The 20,590-nt window shown below is 34.6% G+C and overlaps 1 protein-coding gene across 1 annotated transcript; it reads left to right on the top strand.

Moving 5' to 3' along the window:
* Positions 1-2,551: 2,551 nt before the first annotated feature.
* LOC124278510 lies at positions 2,552-20,079 on the top strand. Its single transcript, XM_046714212.1, has 4 exons — positions 2,552-2,693; positions 17,579-17,643; positions 17,979-18,197; positions 18,442-20,079. The coding sequence occupies exons 2-4, from the start codon at positions 17,586-17,588 to the stop codon at positions 19,350-19,352; spliced, it is 1,188 nt and encodes a 395-aa protein (XP_046570168.1). The 5' UTR covers positions 2,552-2,693; positions 17,579-17,585; the 3' UTR covers positions 19,353-20,079.
* The last annotated feature ends 511 nt before the right edge of the window (positions 20,080-20,590 follow it).

Genomic DNA, 20,590 nt, shown 5'->3' with positions numbered 1-20,590 from the left:
CACTTAGCATGTCTCACAGGTGCTAACTCTTCGTCTTTCATTACATGTACACACTTATGTACACACTTAGCATGTCTCACAGATGCTAAGTCTTCGTCTTTCATTACATGTACACACTTAGCATGTCTCACAGATGCTAAGTCTTCGTCTTTCATTACATGTACACACTTAGCATGTCTCACAGGTGCTAACTCTTCGTCTTTCATTACATGTACACACTTAGCATGTCTCACAGATGCTAACTCTTCGTCTTTCATAACATGTACACACTTAGCATGTCTCACAGATGCTAACTCTTCGTCTTTCATAACATGTACACACTTAGCATGTCTCACAGATGCTAACTCTTCGTCTTTCATTACATAACATGTACACATGCTCAGGCATGTCTTTTACAGATGCTAGACAAATACCGATGGCTGACAACTAATGCTAACTCTTCGTCTTTCATAACATGTACACACTTATAATTAGCATGTCTGGCAGGTGCTAACTCTTCGTCTTTCATTACATGCACACACTAGACAAATACTCAGGCTTTGTCTTTCATTACATGTACACACTGGACAAATACTCAGGCTTTGTCTTTCATTACATGCACACACTAGACAAATACTCAGGCTTTGTCTTTCATTACATGTACACACTGGACAAATACTCAGGCTTTGTCTTTCATTACATGTACACACTGGACATACATACATACTTACATTTGTATAGCGCCGATATCCAGCTCAGCTCAGCTGCTCAAATGCGCTTTGTTTTTCCCTCGTTCACTGGATGTCAATCTCAACGGCACATCGTATTGTCAATCTCAACTCCCTGGGGAGCATACAGCCCTTGCAGCCACTAGGCGCACCGAGTTATTGTGGCATTCCCATCCTTACGAGGTACCCATTCACAGCTGGGTGGACTGGGACACATAGTCACAGTACTTTGTCCAAGTTCACTGCACGTTGCTGTACCCGCAGCTGGGTGTTTGCACGTATTCATGTGGCCACCATCTGGTCATATACCAACGGATTCGTGGGTTCTTTTAAGTGCACAGGGTTGTGTACTGTACACTAGGGGTTGTGACAACACTGAAAGAGTGTGCACACAAAGTTGACTCCAAGATTTTTACACCCGGTCACAGGTGGGCTCGATCCCGTCACCTCAAGCTCGCTGGATCACTAGCCTGGCGCTTTAGCCAGTTCGCCCACCGCGCCCCCAAATACTCAGACAAATACTCAGGCTTTGTCTTTCATTACATGTACTCGCTTTGCCTTTTTGACTAACATTAAGTTGCTGTCCTGCATTACCAACGAAGAGATAGAATACACGTCAGGGCACTGGAACAAGGGAAGCATTTTAACTCTAGATGTATGTACATGTGTTTCTTAAGATTAATAGAACAATTGCCTGACTCTTTAACATATCACGGCTCTCAAGTGAATGCACTTATGTGATCTTGTTAACAGTTGCCATGGGATACCGAATAAATAGGAATCAGGTAGTGTTCTCTAACTCCCATACAGAATAATTAGACCACTGTGTCATGTACAAGTCTGACACTGTGTGAGCGTCAATCTATATCATAATGAGACAGAATAGAGAGGTAATTACAAAATCGGTAACTGTGTACCCGATTGTCTATATGCCATTATAATACACGTGTTCTGATCTCCGTTCCGTCTTTTGAAGACATAACTGGAATTAATTAAGTGAGTCATACGACCAGTACTTGGATGTGTCTTTCCAAATGCTACTTAACTTGGAGGCAAATTTATGTAATTTATGAACTCATCAATATCGTACAAGGTTTCCCTTGTCGGTATATTATATTTTCAACAACGGAACGGAATAACAAGTTTAATCAGATGATGTTAACAAATTAAACAAAATGTCATCGTATCATATATCATCTGTGTGGAATATCTTTGGCATATCAATACCCTTCTCTTCAAAAGGGGTTTTTACGTCGTGTGTCTGGCAGTTAAAGGACATTTGATATAAGTAAAACAAGTAACAGCCAGGGTAAAAGCCATAAATCATCATTACTCTTTTCCATTTACTAAAAACTTGCTGCGATCGAGATCATACCTTAAAGCATATGTGTCCACAGTAAAGTAGCTGTGTCGACCGGTGAGACACCACATACCGGAACACACATAGTTAGCATGTGTAGGAAAATGTCTAAAACACACAAGATCCGGTTTCTGTTACGATCCGGCCGACCAAGGAACCATTGTATACTCCAAAATAAGCTTCTTTATACATTGGGAAGAACGAGGAAAATACTCTGCACAAACATTAAGTTGAATCTATTTCAACTTGGGCAAAGTTCATGTTCATGTTCTTTATCCAAATATAGAAACGAACTGGAACAACTTTATTTTAATCATATTATTACAAACCATTGTAAGGATCAGCGATGTTAAATATATATGGAGTGTTGAATCCTGTCAAGAATTACGTTTGGACACGATCGATCTGTGAAGGCTGTGATCATTGTATCGACTACATCGGTGCCACACTGCGACATCACCAGTGACAGGCCGCACACAGCACTAGGGATACTGCCAGTTTCAGAGTGGATTCTCTTAAGCGCAGGTGTTCACTGTTATTCTTTAGGGAAGACGTTTGATGATGTACATTGACGTAAGGCCAGTTGATGAAAGGATACTTTAAATACGTCAGATTGTAGTGACAAGGTAAGACGCCTAGTTACATTTTTAAACATATCTACCAATTTAGTTCCTTGAAACATAGCATGCAATTATTTGTTGAGTGATACCTAAAGGTGATATTTATCTGGGGTTTTTACAAAAATATGACTCGCTGATGAGGTTCCATACATCATCCAAAATATTTCTTCCATCTTTCTTTCGTATCTAATAACGATACAGCCAACCAAAACTTCAGCGTACCATCTTTTGGTGGCAAATTATGAAACATACAACGAGCTGATACACGCTTTCATACCATCACTAAATCGGGGTTTGCACTTCATCTAGTAGTGTATTTGTAAATGATGTTGTTTGATGTGTTCCTTGTATCGGTTGTTGTAAAGTGAGGACTGGTGGGTCCAGCTTTTGAATCCTGCGAGAATTGGACTCATTGCTGGCCATGCAATGAGCGGGATGGCGTAGGAGCGCAATCAGTTTCTCGAAAACGCAGCGGTCTCGCCATGTATGCGATCGGATCCATGTTTGACGCATACCTATGAGATTGTTCAGCACAGCCCTATACTCGAAACACCAACTGTGAATTGCTGTGGTGTAGCGTCACCGTAAAACTGTCCCGTGACCCTTCCATGGATTATATACAATTGTGTTCTGGCAGTCACAGAAATCTGGAGATCCGGCCAGTTCCATAACAGTCTCAGAGAACACTTCCACAGATACCGTTGCAGATCACCTTAGGTGTGAGGTGCAACTGATTGGTCTCCACTCGCAGACAGCTTTCCAACATAAGCCTACCCATGGCACGCTCGCTTTGCTGATTTGTGATACTCGCTTTTTTCATTAAACTTTTCCTGTTTGACGATTCTTGTGTGCTTTCATACAATGCACCTGCGATCACTAATGTGATCACGTGACCTGCTGCATGTATAGTGCGTTTGGCTCAAAAGCGGACCGATGAATTGCAATCTAATCAAAAACTAATAAACATATAATACTCAGTGAAACGCCAGTTGTTAGAGAAGCACGTGCACAAGTGCCGACAAAGTTATTGATTCATTAACCTGTGTTGTGCCGTCTCCATCCTTTCTCGCACACCTGGCTGTCCCTTTCTCTGCACTCCTCCCTCGTAACAAATAGTGAACTGTGTCGATATTTTAATGATAGTTTGTTAAACAACTTTTTAATTTTTAGGACATAAATTCTGCAACACCTCTCAGAGTTGGTCTGACGTTTTCATTATGATCAGTGTTTTATTGAGTATTTTACGGTTATTAGTTTTCGAGTTAGATTGCAATTCATCGGTCCGCTTTTGAGCCAAACGGTCTATAATTGCTGTGCTTCGCGCTTTTTCGCGCTTTATGACCAAGTTTTCACGTGGGTGGCCAAAACCATGTTCAAACAGCCTACATGTCATTGCCGTGAGCATGGCACAATGACACAAGAAACGGAAAAGACTCATAAGACCGGAATAATTTACTGTTTTTTGCAATATTATATTGGTGATGACTAATATCAACAAACACACAAACAAACAAAAGCAACAACCCCATAGACAAACCAAACAACCGTAGCACATAGTGTTTGTTTCCATACGGTACAGAATCTGTCTTTGTATGCGATCAGCGATACATACTATTTGCTGTTTAATATGTCATTACATTACATAACATACTTTTCCATTAGAAAATCAAACGTTATGTCACAGTGATCACAGTTATCGTTTCTAATTATAGACAGATATCACTCATCAGTTCAATACAACTGTTTGACAAAGATGTGTTTAAATATTTGCGGGTTTTTTTTTCATGAGAGCAAATCGCTTAATGAGTACCAGTCGATGGTTTCAAACTGGTCGTTTAATAGCCCAAACTAAATTAACTTAGCCATCAAAATACAAAACAAAGAAAACTAACTCTATTATAATTTGTCATTAAAATCCTTCGCTCGTGTATGTCACAGTGGGCGTGTGTACGACAGTATAAAAGTATAAAAGGTCATTTCTGAATAGGGAAATATCCAAACCAGATACATGAAGGCTGGGTTCGTGTTTAATCCATTACTCCATATTTACTATATAAATGACCAGTTGCTGGTAGATCGGGTTGTTTATCAAGATTTGTGGTAGTGATACATCGGTTGGCATGGAAACTGTATTGGAAAGTTCCAAAAGCACTAATTTACCAATCTTAAGTGAATATGTGAAACTTTTGGCTGATAACTTACAATCCCGAAAAGAGTTTTATTTGAAGTCTACATATCAACGGATACGAAATCAGCTCTGAAAATAGTAAAAGGGACGTGGATTTTTACTGGAATCTAGTTACAAATGGTTATCCTCTCCAAGATGACTTGCCCAAACATGGGCTCAAATCTGCTGTGTCTTTTCTTCAAACTTAAATAAAATATAGCTCCTTTTTATCGAACATATATTCCACCAAAAAAACGCTCCTACAAAATCATAATGTTTCAAAGAACATCAGATTATCTCTGACAAAGCCTGGACATGCGTGTGAAACCTTTAACCTGACGTCATTGTGGAACTTCGAATTTCTGCGAACACCGCAATCAGCAAGTTCGTTCTCAATGAGGGCATGTAAATAATCATGCCTAGATAAGACATGCAGTGATCAAAGATCAGGAACAACGTCGGGGTGCGCTAACACGCAGTCAAGTACAATCAACTAACAACTAACTGAATGGAGTATGACCTTGACCCTTGGCATGACTGAACGCTGTGCCAACGACGTATTCCAAGGGCTGTACAGGAGATGCTCAAACTCAGTGAACAATAAAGAGAATATTCTGAGACACGTTGGCAAGGTTCAGCCGGGGTAGCTGTTAGACAATACATCAGAACAATAATCTAGGTTTAAGAGGGGAAAAAACACAGTAAACTCAGGTCTCAATTACAAAATGCTCTATATAAGGACAATAACGTTCCTCCCATGTCAGTTCAGCAGGTGAAATTATTTACTCAGTTTATGTGGTCGCTCCAGGCAATCTCAGGCCGTCTGGTACTTGACCTTTTGAAAAATATATGTAAGTTGACATAATCAGGAAACTAGAGTCAAACACGGGATGTGTCGAACATATGGCTGTCTCGAAGTAAAAGCTGTGTCCTTGCGTATTCCGTATTTAGTCATCTTTTTATAGTTGTCTCGAAGTAAAAGCTGTGTCCTAGCGTATTCCCTATTTAGTCATCTTTTTATAGGTGTCTCGAAGTAAAAGCTGTGTATTTGCGTATTCATTATTAAGTCATCTGTTTATGGTTGTCTCGAAGTAAAAGCTTTGTCCTTGCGTATTCCCTATTCAGTCATCTTTCTACAGTTGTCTCGAAGTAAAAGCTTTGTCCTTGCGTATTCCCTATTTAGTCATCTTTTTACGGTTGTCTCGAAGTAAAAGCTTTGTCCTTGCGTGTTCCCTATTTAGTCATCTTTTTATGGTTGTCTCGAAGTAAAAGCTGTGTATTTGCGTATTCCCTATTTTGTCATCTTTTACGGTTGTCTCGAAAATCCGATAACTCGAAGTATTTTCGTAAGTCCCTTCAACTTCGACACAAAATTGTTTGATTGTTCCTTAGATTTGACTGAGCTAGGTTTAATGCCACCTTGGATGTTTGTGATATCTCATGACGTGTCACCTTTATGTGGAAGTAACGCCTGTCCCTAAGGAGGGTGTGTACATGCAATATGTTGTATTACGAATGATGACGAAAACACAAAAGAACAATGAAAGGACCTGCGATGTTGTTCGCGGTCCGAATTTGACATGCTACAAATAACAAAAAGTTGGCGATGTACCTGCCAACAGCTGTAAACATAAACCTCTCGTGGGGTCGGAGTAAAACCACTGAATAAAATCTGACTGGGGTGAAATAACAGATGCCCTTGTGATTGCACCACAACACTACTGCTCACGAGATCCATATTTAATATACAGTTCAAAGGGTATTATTCTTGGATAGCTACAACCAAAATTATAGTACTAGATTAAAACAGTATCCTTCAACCCTTACATATTCAAACATATGCTATAAACAAAATTATAGTACTAGATCAAAACAGTATCATTCAACCCTTACATATTCAAACATATGCTATAAACAAAATTATAGTACTAGATCAAAACAGTATCATTCAACCCTTACATATTCAAACATATGCTATAAACAAAATTATAGTACTAGATTAAAACAGTATCATTCAACCCTTACATATTCAAACATATGCTATAAACAAAATTATAGTACTAGATCAAAACAGTATCATTCAACCCTTACATATTCAAACATATGCTATAAACAAAATTATAGTACTAGATCAAAACAGTATCCTTCAACCCTTACATATTCAAACATATGCTATAAACAAAATTATAGTACTAGATCAAAACAGTATCATTCAACCCTTACATATTCAAACATATGCTATAAACAAAATTATTGTACTAGATTAAAACAGTATCATTCAACCCTTACATATTCAAACATATGCTATAAACAAAATTATAGTACTAGATCAAAACAGTATCATTCAACCCTTACATATTCAAACATATGCTATAAACAAAATTATAGTACTAGATCAAAACAGTATCCTTCAACCCTTACATATTCAAACATATGCTATAAACAAAATTATAGTACTAGATCAAAACAGTATCCTTCAACCCTTACATATTCAAACATATGCTATAAACAAAATTATAGTACTAGATCAAAACAGTATCATTCAACCCTTACATATTCAAACATATGCTATAAACAAAATTATAGTACTAGATCAAAACAGTATCATTCAACCCTTACATATTCAAACATATGCTATAAACAAAATTATAGTACTAGATTAAAACAGTATCATTCAACCCTTACATATTCAAACATATGCTATAAACAAAATTATAGTACTAGATCAAAACAGTATCATTCAACCCTTACATATTCAAACATATGCTATAAACAAAATTATAGTACTAGATCAAAACAGTATCCTTCAACCCTTACATATTCAAACATATGCTATAAACAAAATTATAGTACTAGATCAAAACAGTATCATTCAACCCTTACATATTCAAACATATGCTATAAACAAAATTATAGTACTAGATCAAAACAGTATCATTCAACCCTTACATATTCAAACATATGCTATAAACAAAATTGTAGTACTAGATTAAAACAGTATCCTTCAACCCTTACATATTCAAACACATGCTATAAACAAAATTATAGTACTAGATCAAAACAGTATCCTTCAACCCTTACATATTCAAACACATGCTATAAACAAAATTATAGTACTAGATCAAAACAGTATCATTCAACCCTTACATATTCAAACACATGCTATAAACAAAATTATAGTACTAGATCAAAACAGTATCATTCAACCCTTACATATTCAAACATATGCTATAAACAAAATTATAGTACTAGATCAAAACAGTATCCTTCAACCCTTAGATATTCAAAGATATCCTATAAGCAAAATTATAGTACTAGATTAAAACAGTATCCTTCAACCCTTACATATTCAAACACATGCTATAAACAAAATTATAGTACTAGATCAAAACAGTATCATTCAACCCTTACATATTCAAACATATGCTATAAACGAAATTATACTACTAGATCAAAACAGTATCCTTTAACCCTTAGATATTCAAACACATGCTATAAACAAAATTATAGTACTACATCAAAACAGTACCCTTCAACCCTTACATATTCAAACATATGCTATAAACAAAATTATAGTACTAGATCAAAACAGTACCCTTCAACCCTTAGATATTCAAACACATGCTATAAACAAAATTATAGTACTAGATCAAAACAGTATCCTTCAATCCTTACATATTCAAACATATGCTATAAACAAAATTATAGTACTAGATCAAAAAGAGTATACTTCAACCCTTACATATTCAAACACATGCTATAAACAAAATTATAGTACTAGATCAAAACAGTAATATCCTTCAACCCTAACATATTCAAACACATGCTATAAACAAAATATAGTACTAGATCAAAACAGTATCATTCAACCCTTACATATTCAAACACATGCTATAAACAAAATATAGTACTAGATCAAAACAGTACCCTTCAACTCTAACATATTCAAACACATGCTATAAACAAAATATAGTACTAGATCAAAACAGTACCCTTCAACCCTTACATATTCAAACACATGCTATGAACAAAATTATAGTACTAGATTAAAACAGTATCATTCAACCCTTACATATTCAAACATATGCTATAAACAAAATTATAGTACTAGATCAAAACAGTATCATTCAACCCTTACATATTCAAACATATGCTATAAACAAAATTATAGTACTAGATCAAAACAGTATCATTCAACCCTTACATATTCAAACATATGCTATAAACAAAATTATAGTACTAGATCAAAACAGTATCATTCAACCCTTACATATTCAAACATATGCTATAAACAAAATTGTAGTACTAGATTAAAACAGTATCCTTCAACCCTTACATATTCAAACATATGCTATAAACAAAACTATAGTACTAGATCAAAACAGTATCATTCAACCCTTACATGTTCAAACACATGCTATAAACAAAATTATAGTACTAGATCAAAACAGTATCCTTCAACCATTACATATTCAAACATATGCTATAAACAAAATTATAGTACTACATCAAAACAGTACCCTTGAAACCTAACATATTCAAACACATGCTATAAACAAAATTATAGTACTAGATCAAAACAGTACCCTTCAACCCTAACATATTCAAACACATGCTATAAACAAAATATAGTACTAGATCAAAACAGTATCATTCAACCCTTACATATTCAAACACATGCTATAAACAAAATATAGTACTAGATCAAAACAGTACCCTTCAACTCTAACATATTCAAACACATGCTATAAACAAAATATAGTACTAGATCAAAACAGTACCCTTCAACCCTTAGATATTCAAAGATATGCTATAAGCAAAATTATAGTACTAGATTAAAACAGTATCCTTCAACCCTTACATATTCAAACACATGCTATAAACAAAATTATAGTACTACATCAAAACAGTACCCTTCAACCCTTACATATTCAAACATATGCTATAAACAAAATTATAGTACTAGATCAAAACAGTACCCTTCAACCCTTACATATTCAAACACATGCTATAAACAAAATTATAGTACTAGATCAAAACAGTATCCTTCAACCATTACATATTCAAACATATGCTATAAACAAAATTATAGTACTACATCAAAAGAGTATACTTCAACCCTAACATATTCAAACACATGCTATAAACAAAATTATAGTGCTAGATCAAAACAGTATCATTCAACCCTTACATATTCAAACACATGCTATAAACAAAATATAGTACTAGATCAAAACAGTACCCTTCAACTCTAACATATTCAAACACATGCTATAAACAAAATATAGTACTAGATCAAAACAGTACCCTTCAACCCTTACATATTCAAACACATGCTATGAACAAAATTATAGTACTAGATTAAAACAGTATCATTCAACCCTTACATATTCAAACATATGCTATAAACAAAATTATAGTACTAGATCAAAACAGTATCATTCAACCCTTACATATTCAAACATATGCTATAAACAAAATTATAGTACTAGATCAAAACAGTATCATTCAACCCTTACATATTCAAACACATGCTATAAACAAAATTATAGTACTAGATCAAAACAGTATCATTCAACCCTTACATATTCAAACATATGCTATAAACAAAATTATAGTACTAGATCAAAACAGTATCCTTCAACCCTTAGATATTCAAAGATATCCTATAAACAAAATTGTAGTACTAGATTAAAACAGTATCCTTCAACCCTTACATATTCAAACATATGCTATAAACAAAACTATAGTACTAGATCAAAACAGTATCATTCAACCCTTACATGTTCAAACACATGCTATAAACAAAATTATAGTACTAGATCAAAACAGTATCCTTCAACCATTACATATTCAAACATATGCTATAAACAAAATTATAGTACTACATCAAAACAGTACCCTTGAAACCTAACATATTCAAACACATGCTATAAACAAAATTATAGTACTAGATCAAAACAGTACCCTTCAACCCTAACATATTCAAACACATGCTATAAACAAAATATAGTACTAGATCAAAACAGTATCATTCAAGCCTTACATATTCAAACACATGCTATAAACAAAATTATAGTACTAGATCAAAACAGTATCATTCAACCCTTACATATTCAAACATATGTTATAAACGAAATTATAGTACTAGATCAAAACAGTATCCTTCAACCCTTAGATATTCAAACACATGCTATAAACAAAATTATAGTACTAGATCAAAACAGTACCCTTCAACCCTAACATATTCAAACACATGCTATAAACAAAATATAGTACTAGATCAAAACAGTATCATTCAACCCTTACATATTCAATCACATGCTATAAACAAAATATAGTACTAGATCAAAACAGTACCCTTCAACTCTAACATATTCAAACACATGCTATAAACAAAATATAGTACTAGATCAAAACAGTACCCTTCAACCCTTACATATTCAAACACATGCTATGAACAAAATTATAGTACTAGATTAAAACAGTATCATTCAACCCTTACATATTCAAACATATGCTATAAACAAAATTATAGTACTAGATCAAAACAGTATCATTCAACCCTTACATATTCAAACATATGCTATAAACAAAATTATAGTACTAGATCAAAACAGTATCATTCAACCCTTACATATTCAAACAGTATCCTTCAACCCTTACATATTCAAACATATGCTATAAACAAAATTATAGTACTAGATCAAAACAGTATCATTCAACCCTTACATGTTCAAACACATGCTATAAACAAAATTATAGTACTAGATCAAAACAGTATCCTTCAACCATTACATATTCAAACATATGCTATAAACAAAATTATAGTACTACATCAAAACAGTACCCTTGAACCCTAACATATTCAAACACATGCTATAAACAAAATTATAGTACTAGATCAAAACAGTACCCTTCAACCCTAACATATTCAAACACATGCTATAAACAAAATATAGTACTAGATCAAAACAGTATCATTCAACCCTTACATATTCAATCACATGCTATAAACAAAATATAGTACTAGATCAAAACAGTACCCTTCAACTCTAACATATTCAAACATATGCTATAAACAAAATTTAGTACTAGATCAAAACAGTACCCTTCAACCCTTACATATTCAAACACATGCTATGAACAAAATTATAGTACTAGATTAAAACAGTATCATTCAACCCTTACATATTCAAACATATGCTATAAACAAAATTATAGTACTAGATCAAAACAGTATCCTTCAACCCTTACATATTCAAACATATGCTATAAACAAAATTATAGTACTAGATCAAAACAGTATCATTCAACCCTTACATATTCAAACATATGCTATAAACAAAATTATAGTACTAGATCAAAACAGTATCATTCAACCCTTACATATTCAAACACATGCTATAAACAAAATTATAGTACTAGATCAAAACAGTATCCTTCAACCCTTACATATTCAAACACATGCTATAAACAAAATTATAGTACTAGATCAAAACAGTATCATTCAACCCTTACATATTCAAACATATGCTATAAACAAAATTATAGTACTAGATCAAAACAGTATCCTTCAACCCTTACATATTCAAACATATGCTATAAACAAAATTATAGTACTAGATCAAAACAGTACCCTTCAACCCTAACATATTCAAACACATGCTATAAACAAAATTATAGTACTAGATCAAAACAGTATCCTTCAACCCTTACATATTCAAACACATGCTATAAACAAAATTATAGTACTAGATCAAAACAGTATCCTTCAACCCTTACATATTCAAACACATGCTATAAACAAAATTATAGTACTAGATCAAAACAGTATCATTCAACCCTTACATATTCAAACATATGCTATAAACAAAATTATAGTACTAGATCAAAACAGTATCATTCAACCCTTACATATTCAAACATATGCTATAAACAAAATTATAGTACTAGATCAAAACAGTATCATTCAACCCTTACATATTCAAACACATGCTATAAACAAAATTATAGTACTAGATCAAAACAGTATCCTTCAACCCTTACATATTCAAACACATGCTATAAACAAAATTATAGTACTAGATCAAAACAGTATCATTCAACCCTTACATATTCAAACACATGCTATAAACAAAATTATAGTACTAGATCAAAACAGTACCCTTCAACCCTAACATATTCAAACACATGCTATAAACAAAATATAGTACTAGATCAAAACAGTATCATTCAACCCTTACATATTCAAACACATGCTATAAACAAAATATAGTACTAGATCAAAACAGTACCCTTCAACCCTAACATATTCAAACACATGCTGTAACACAAAATATAGTACTAGATCAAAACAGTACCCTTCAACCCTTACATATTCAAACACATGCTATGAACAAAATTATAGTACTAGATTAAAACAGTATCATTCAACCCTTACATATTCAAACATATGCTATAAACAAAATTATAGTACTAGATCAAAACAGTATCATTCAACCCTTACATATTCAAACACATGCTATAAACAAAATTATAGTACTAGATCAAAACAGTATCATTCAACCCTTACATATTCAAACACATGCTATAAACAAAATTATAGTACTAGATCAAAACAGTATCATTCAACCCTTACATATTCAAACACATGCTATAAACAAAATTATAGTACTAGATCAAAACAGTATCCCTTCAACCCTAACATATTCAAACACATGCTATAAACAAAATATAGTACTAGATCAAAACAGTATCATTCAACCCTTACATATTCAAACACATGCTATAAACAAAATATAGTACTAGATCAAAACAGTACCCCTTCAACCCTAACATATTCAAACACATGCTATAAAACAAAATTATAGTACTAGATCAAAACAGTATCCCTTCAACCCTTACATATTCAAACACATGCTATGAACAAAATTATAGTACTAGATTAAAACAGTATCATTCAACCCTTACATATTCAAACATATGCTATAAACAAAATTATAGTACTAGATCAAAACAGTATCATTCAACCCTTACATATTCAAACATATGCTATAAACAAAATTATAGTACTAGATCAAAACAGTATCATTCAACCCTTACATATTCAAACATATGCTATAAACAAAATTATAGTACTAGATCAAAACAGTATCATTCAACCCTTACATATTCAAACATATGCTATAAAGAAAATTATAGTACTAGATCAAAACAGTATCATTCAACCCTTACATATTCAAACATATGCTATAAACAAAATTGTAGTACTAGATTAAAACAGTATCCTTCAACCCTTACATATTCAAACACATGCTATAAACAAAATTATAGTACTAGATCAAAACAGTATCATTCAACCCTTACATATTCAAACATATGCTATAAACAAAATTATAGTACTACATCAAAACAGTACCCTTGAACCCTAACATATTCAAACACATGCTATAAACAAAATTATAGTACTAGATCAAAACAGTATCCTTCAATCCTTACATATTCAAACACATGCTATAAACAAAATTATAGTACTAGATCAAAACAGTATCCTTCAACCCTTACATATTCAAACATATGCTATAAACAAAATTATAGTACTAGATCAAAACAGTATCATTCAACCCTTACATATTCAAACACATGCTATAAACAAAATTATAGTACTAGATCAAAACAGTATCATTCAACCCTTACATATTCAAACATATGCTATAAACAAAATTATAGTACTAGATCAAAACAGTATCCTTCAACCCTTAGATATTCAAACATATGCTATAAACAAAATTATAGTACTAGATCAAAACAGTATCCTTCAACCCTTACATATTCAAACACATGCTATAAACACAATTATAGTACTAGATCAAAACAGTATCATTCAACCCTTACATATTCAATCATATGCTATAAACGAAATTATAGTACTAGATCAAAACAGTATCCTTTAACCCTTAGATATTCAAACACATGCTATAAACAAAATTATAGTACTACATCAAAACAGTACCCTTCAACCCTTACATATTCAAACATATGCTATAAACAAAATTATAGTACTAGATCAAAACAGTACCCTTCAACCCTTAGATATTCAAACACATGCTATAAACAAAATTATAGTACTAGATCAAAACAGTATCCTTCAATCCTTACATATTCAAACATATGCTATAAACAAAATTATAGTACTAGATCAAAAGAGTATACTTCAACCCTTACATATTCAAACACATGCTATAAACAAAATTATAGTACTAGATCAAAACAGTACCCTTCAACCCTAACATATTCAAACACATGCTATAAACAAAATATAGTACTAGATCAAAACAGTATCATTCAACCCTTACATATTCAATCACATGCTTTAAACAAAATATAGTACTAGATCAAAACAGTACCCTTCAAACCTAACATATTCAAACACATGCTATAAACAAAATATAGTACTAGATCAAAACAGTAATCCTTCAACCCCTTACATATTCAAACACATGCTATGAACAAAATTATAGTACTAGATCAAAACAGTATAATTCAACCCTTACCTGTTCAAACACATGCTATAAACAAAATTATAGTACTAGATCAAAACAGTACCCTTCAACCCTAACATATTCAAACACATGCTATAAGCAAAATATAGTACTAGATCAAAACAGTATCATTCAACCCTTACGTATTCAAACACATGCTATAAACAAAATATAGTACTAGATCAAAACAGTACCCTTCAACCCTAACATATTCAAACACATGCTATAAACAAAATATAGTACTAGATCAAAACAGTACCCTTCAACCCTTACATATTCAAACACATGCTATAAACAAAATTATAGTACTAGATCAAAACAGTATCCTTCAACCCTTAGATATTCAAACACATGCTATGAACAAAATTATAGTACTAGATCAAAACAGTATCATTCAACCCTTACATATTCAAACATATGCTATAAACAAAATTATAGTACTAGATCAAAACAGTCCCCTTCAACCCTTAGATATTCAAACACATGCTATAAACAAAATTATAGTACTAGATCAAAACAGTATCCTTCAATCCTTACATATTCAAACATATGCTATAAACAAAATTATAGTACTAGATCAAAAGAGTATACTTCAACCCTTACATATTCAAACACATGCTATAAAGAAAATTATAGTACTAGATCAAAACAGTACCCTTCAACCCTAAATATTCAAACACATGCTATAAACACAATATAGTACTAGATCAAAACAGTATCATTCAACCCTTACATATTCAATCACATGCTTTAAACAAAATATAGTACTAGATCAAAACAGTACCCTTCAAACCTAACATATTCAAACACATGCTATAAACAAAATATAGTACTAGATCAAAACAGTACCCTTCAACCCTTACATATTCAAACACATGCTATGAACAAAATTATAGTACTAGATCAAAACAGTATAATTCAACCCTTACCTGTTCAAACACATGCTATAAACAAAATTATAGTACTAGATCAAAACAGTACCCTTCAACCCTAACATATTCAAACACATGCTATAAGCAAAATATAGTACTAGATCAAAACAGTATCATTCAACCCTTACGTATTCAAACACATGCTATAAACAAAATATAGTACTAGATCAAAACAGTACCCTTCAACCCTAACATATTCAAACACATGCTATAAACAAAATATAGTACTAGATCAAAACAGTACCCTTCAACCCTTACATATTCAAACACATGCTATAAACAAAATTATAGTACTAGATCAAAACAGTACCCTTCAACCCTTAGATATTCAAACACATGCTATAAACAAAATTATAGCACTAGATCAAAACAGTATCCTTCAACCCTTACATGTTCAAACACATGCTATAAACAAAATATAGTACTAGATCAAAACAGTATCCTTCAACCCTTACATGTTCAAACACATGCTATAAACAAAATATAGTACTAGATCAAAACAGTATCCTTCAACCCTTACATATTCAAACACATGCCAAACCATAACACCGTGTGACAGAGTCTGAGAACCGTTCCAGAATATCTCCCCTACTATGTTCTTGTCCCCGTCAGAGATGTAACACGCAGTTCTGGGTCAGTTACCAAACCTGTAATCCCAAATATAACATATGTTTCATTTCTGAGTGCATTAAATGGGTATTTTATCTTTCAGTTTACAGCAGTCCAAAAAGCTTTTGTTAATTAGAGCATATTTAAAGTGGGGAACAGAGGGTGATTAAAACAGCAAAATGGTTCAATAACAGAAGGCCCCCAGCATGATGTCGTTAGCCAGATTAATAGTTTACTGTGTTTAGTAGTTCATAAAACGGGTTCCTTTAGACTATAATTTACTTTCCATATATTTCTTTTATCTACTGTTGCTCTACCAATATAACTGAGACCAGTTAATGTACGTTTAATGCCTTATCTCTTCGGAGTAGTCAAAGTGGCTTAGGTCCTGGTGCTATAAAAGGTTTAAAGCGATATTAATGTATGCAAGGCAAGTCCCACGAGTAAAGTTCATGGCGGTGAACATTTAACACATAACATGAATAATTAGTGCTGTATTCAGGTATTCTGCAATGTATTATAGACATATCAAAACACTCTGCTTAGTGTGGCCTGTATTGATTATTCACAAAACGTTCATAGGTAAAATAGTGACGTTAAAAGAAACACGCTCTAATTAGATTATTTATGTCCTTTCAGGGAGGTCATGAGTATGATCTGTCAGCGGATCCTGGTGGTGTCCCTCCTCTGGCTACATGTTGCTGGTATGTAAACAGGTTCTGTTGGGACCTTGGTTATTGTGTTTCTTGATTCACAAATTTGGCACAGAGAGAGAGAGAGAGAGAGAGAGAGAGAGAGAGAGAGAGAGAGAGAGAGAGAGAGAGAGAGAGAGAGAGAGAGAGAGAGAGAGAGAGAGAGAGACAGAGATAGAGACAGAGAGAGACGGAAAATGCATTTGTTGTGAAGCAGAATAAGTAAAAAGAATAATATATACTTAACTTGCGACACTGGCTAACTGAGAAACTAGTGCAGAATGCAAGATGATGTGTACGTAAGCATTGTGGTGCATATTCAAACTGATGATTTTGTTCCTGTCAAGAGTGCAAGACGGTTGATGTGACGTGCTCGTCTAACGGTTTCGCCTACTCCGAGTGCAACATTCCGGATCTTGACAACAACAGCCGAGTGATTGGCGTCACGAAGAAGAAGCAGCTGTCTAGTTCAGAATGCATTCGGACAGTTAGTTTCGGTTACACTGAAACAAAGATTTGGGTGTCGGACGGATGCAGGGCAGAGTTCTACGTACAGTTTGGAATAGGTACATAACATCATCTTCATCACATTTCGTCCCAAGACGCAACCTTGAGGCTTTGATGACAAGGTCATCATGACCGTCGTTAACTATGTACAAACTTAGGTACCATTTTTGACAACCCATAACTGCTGTCCCGATCAAATGAGATGCATAGCATTGCACATTGTGGGTATCTTAATTTCGGATTAAATTCAAAGACAATTTTATTGACATTGGTTTTACATTCTGCCGTATGTTCTATCTTCAGTTCAGCCATCATCTTCACCACAAGACAGCACCAGCGTCACATCTAGCAACGTTGTGATAAGTACAGATTTGGAAACGTCGACAGTAGAACAGTCTCCTTCCTCACGAGGACTCGAGCTGTTTTCGTCTTATGGTCAGGGAGTATTATCATCAACGTGGTCGATGTCGTCGCTGGAGGACATCACACCATCATCACAAGACAGCACCAGCGTCACATCTAGCAACGTTGTGATAAGTACAGATTTGGAAACGTCGACAGTAGAGCAGTCTCCTTCCTCACGAGGACTCGAGCTGTTTTCGTCTTATGGACAGGGAGTATCATCATTAACGTGGACGATGTCGTCGCTGGAGGACATCACACCATCATCACAAGACAGGCTGACGCAAACACACACTGCCTCACCATGGACTCTAGACGTCTCATCGCCTTATGGTGTATTGTCCTCATCGTACAACCTTTCTGCTACCCTTTCCCTTCATGATGGATCTAGCTCAACAGGTTTTCTGTCACAAACTGCATCTGTAGCGCCTCTTGCGTCAGCAGCGTGGTCAGACGTGAATACCACGACATCACTGTCTCCGACACAGGCAATCAGTTCCTCTACGCCGCTGAACAAAGTCGACCACACCGATTCTGTCGTTTTAGCGAAATCAACTCGCACCTGTTTCTGTAGGAAGCGGGTTCAAACAGAGCGTGTAGTCGACCGCAATGATTACATCAAACAGATAGTGGAGAAATTACAAGTCAATGTGGCGACATTATCTAAGACAGTACGAAAGAAGACGAGTGCGAAAGACGATCGTCCTTCGTCAGTGACCATGGGCTATGTGGGGATTGTGTTCCTGGGGTTAACAGCCCTGCTGATAGTTCTCCCGGATGTATGTACACTTTGTAATATAAACAACACATAGACAATAGACGGGAAGGGGTGGGCCCGTGTATATGTGTACACTTTGTAACATAAACAACACATAGACAATAGACGGGAAGGGACGGGCCCGTGTATATGTGTACACTTTGTAATATAAACAACACATAGACAATAGACGGGAAGGGGTGGGCCCGTGTATATGTGTACACTTTGTAACATAAACAACACATAGACAATAGACGGGAACGGGAGGGCCCGTGTATATGTGTACACTTTGTAACATAAACAACACATAGACAATAGACGGGAAGGGGTGGGCCCGTGTATATGTGTACACTTTGTAATATAAACAACACATAGACAATAGACGGGAAGGGGTGGGCCCGTGTATATGTGTACACTTTGTAACATAAACAACACATAGACAATAGACGGGAAGGGGTGAGCCCGTGTATACGTGTACACTTTGTAACATAAACAACACATAGACAATAGACGGGAAGGGGTGGGCCCGTGTATATGTGTACACTTTGTAACATAAACAACACATACACAATAGACGGGAAGAGGTGTGGCCGTGTATATGTGTACATTTTGTAACATAAACAACACATGGACAATAGACGGGAAGGGGTTGGCCCGTGTATATGTGTACACTTTGTAACATAAACAACACATAGACAATAGACGGGAAGGGGTGGGCCCGTGTATATGTGTACACTTTGTAACATAAACAACACATAGACAATAGACGGGAAGGGGTGGGCTCGTGTATACGTGTACACTTTGTAACATAAACAACACATAGACAATAGACGGGAAGGGGTGAGCCCGTGTATATGTGTACACTTTCTAACATAAACAACATATAGACAATAGACGGGAAGGGGTGGGCCCGTGTATATGTGTACACTTTGTAATATAAACAACACATAGACGATAGACGGGAAGGGGTGGGCCCTTGTATATGTGTACACTTTGTAACATAAACAACACATAGACAATAGACGGGAAGGGGTGGGCCCGTGTATATGTGTACACTTTGTAATATAAACAACACATAGACAATAGACGGGAAGGGGTGGGCTCGTGTATACGTGTACACTTTGTAACATAAACAACACATACACAATAGACGGGAAGTGGTGAGCCCGTGTATATGTGTACACTTTGTAACATAAAATACACATAGACAATAGACGGGAAGGGGTGGGCCCGTGTATATGTGTACACTTTGTAATATAAACAACACATAGACAATAGACGGGAAGGGGTGGG

The sequence above is a fragment of the Haliotis rubra genome, unplaced genomic scaffold, assembly GCF_003918875.1.
Source record: "Haliotis rubra isolate DU_JTF1 unplaced genomic scaffold, ASM391887v1 Scf239, whole genome shotgun sequence".
Classification (NCBI taxonomy): Eukaryota; Metazoa; Mollusca; class Gastropoda; order Lepetellida; family Haliotidae; genus Haliotis; species Haliotis rubra.
The sequence above is the reverse complement of the archived record's forward strand: the minus strand, read 5'-3'. Positions and strand labels throughout refer to the sequence as shown.

Coding starts and splice junctions, on each gene's coding strand:
- LOC124278510 (XM_046714212.1), top strand. CDS start 17,586: ATGAGTATGATCTGTCAGCGGATCCTGGTGGTGTCCCTCCTCTGGCTA. Junction 17,644..17,978: donor CCTCTGGCTACATGTTGCTG/GTATGTAAACAG, acceptor GTTCCTGTCAAG/AGTGCAAGACGGTTGATGTG. Junction 18,198..18,441: donor CTACGTACAGTTTGGAATAG/GTACATAACATC, acceptor TTCTATCTTCAG/TTCAGCCATCATCTTCACCA.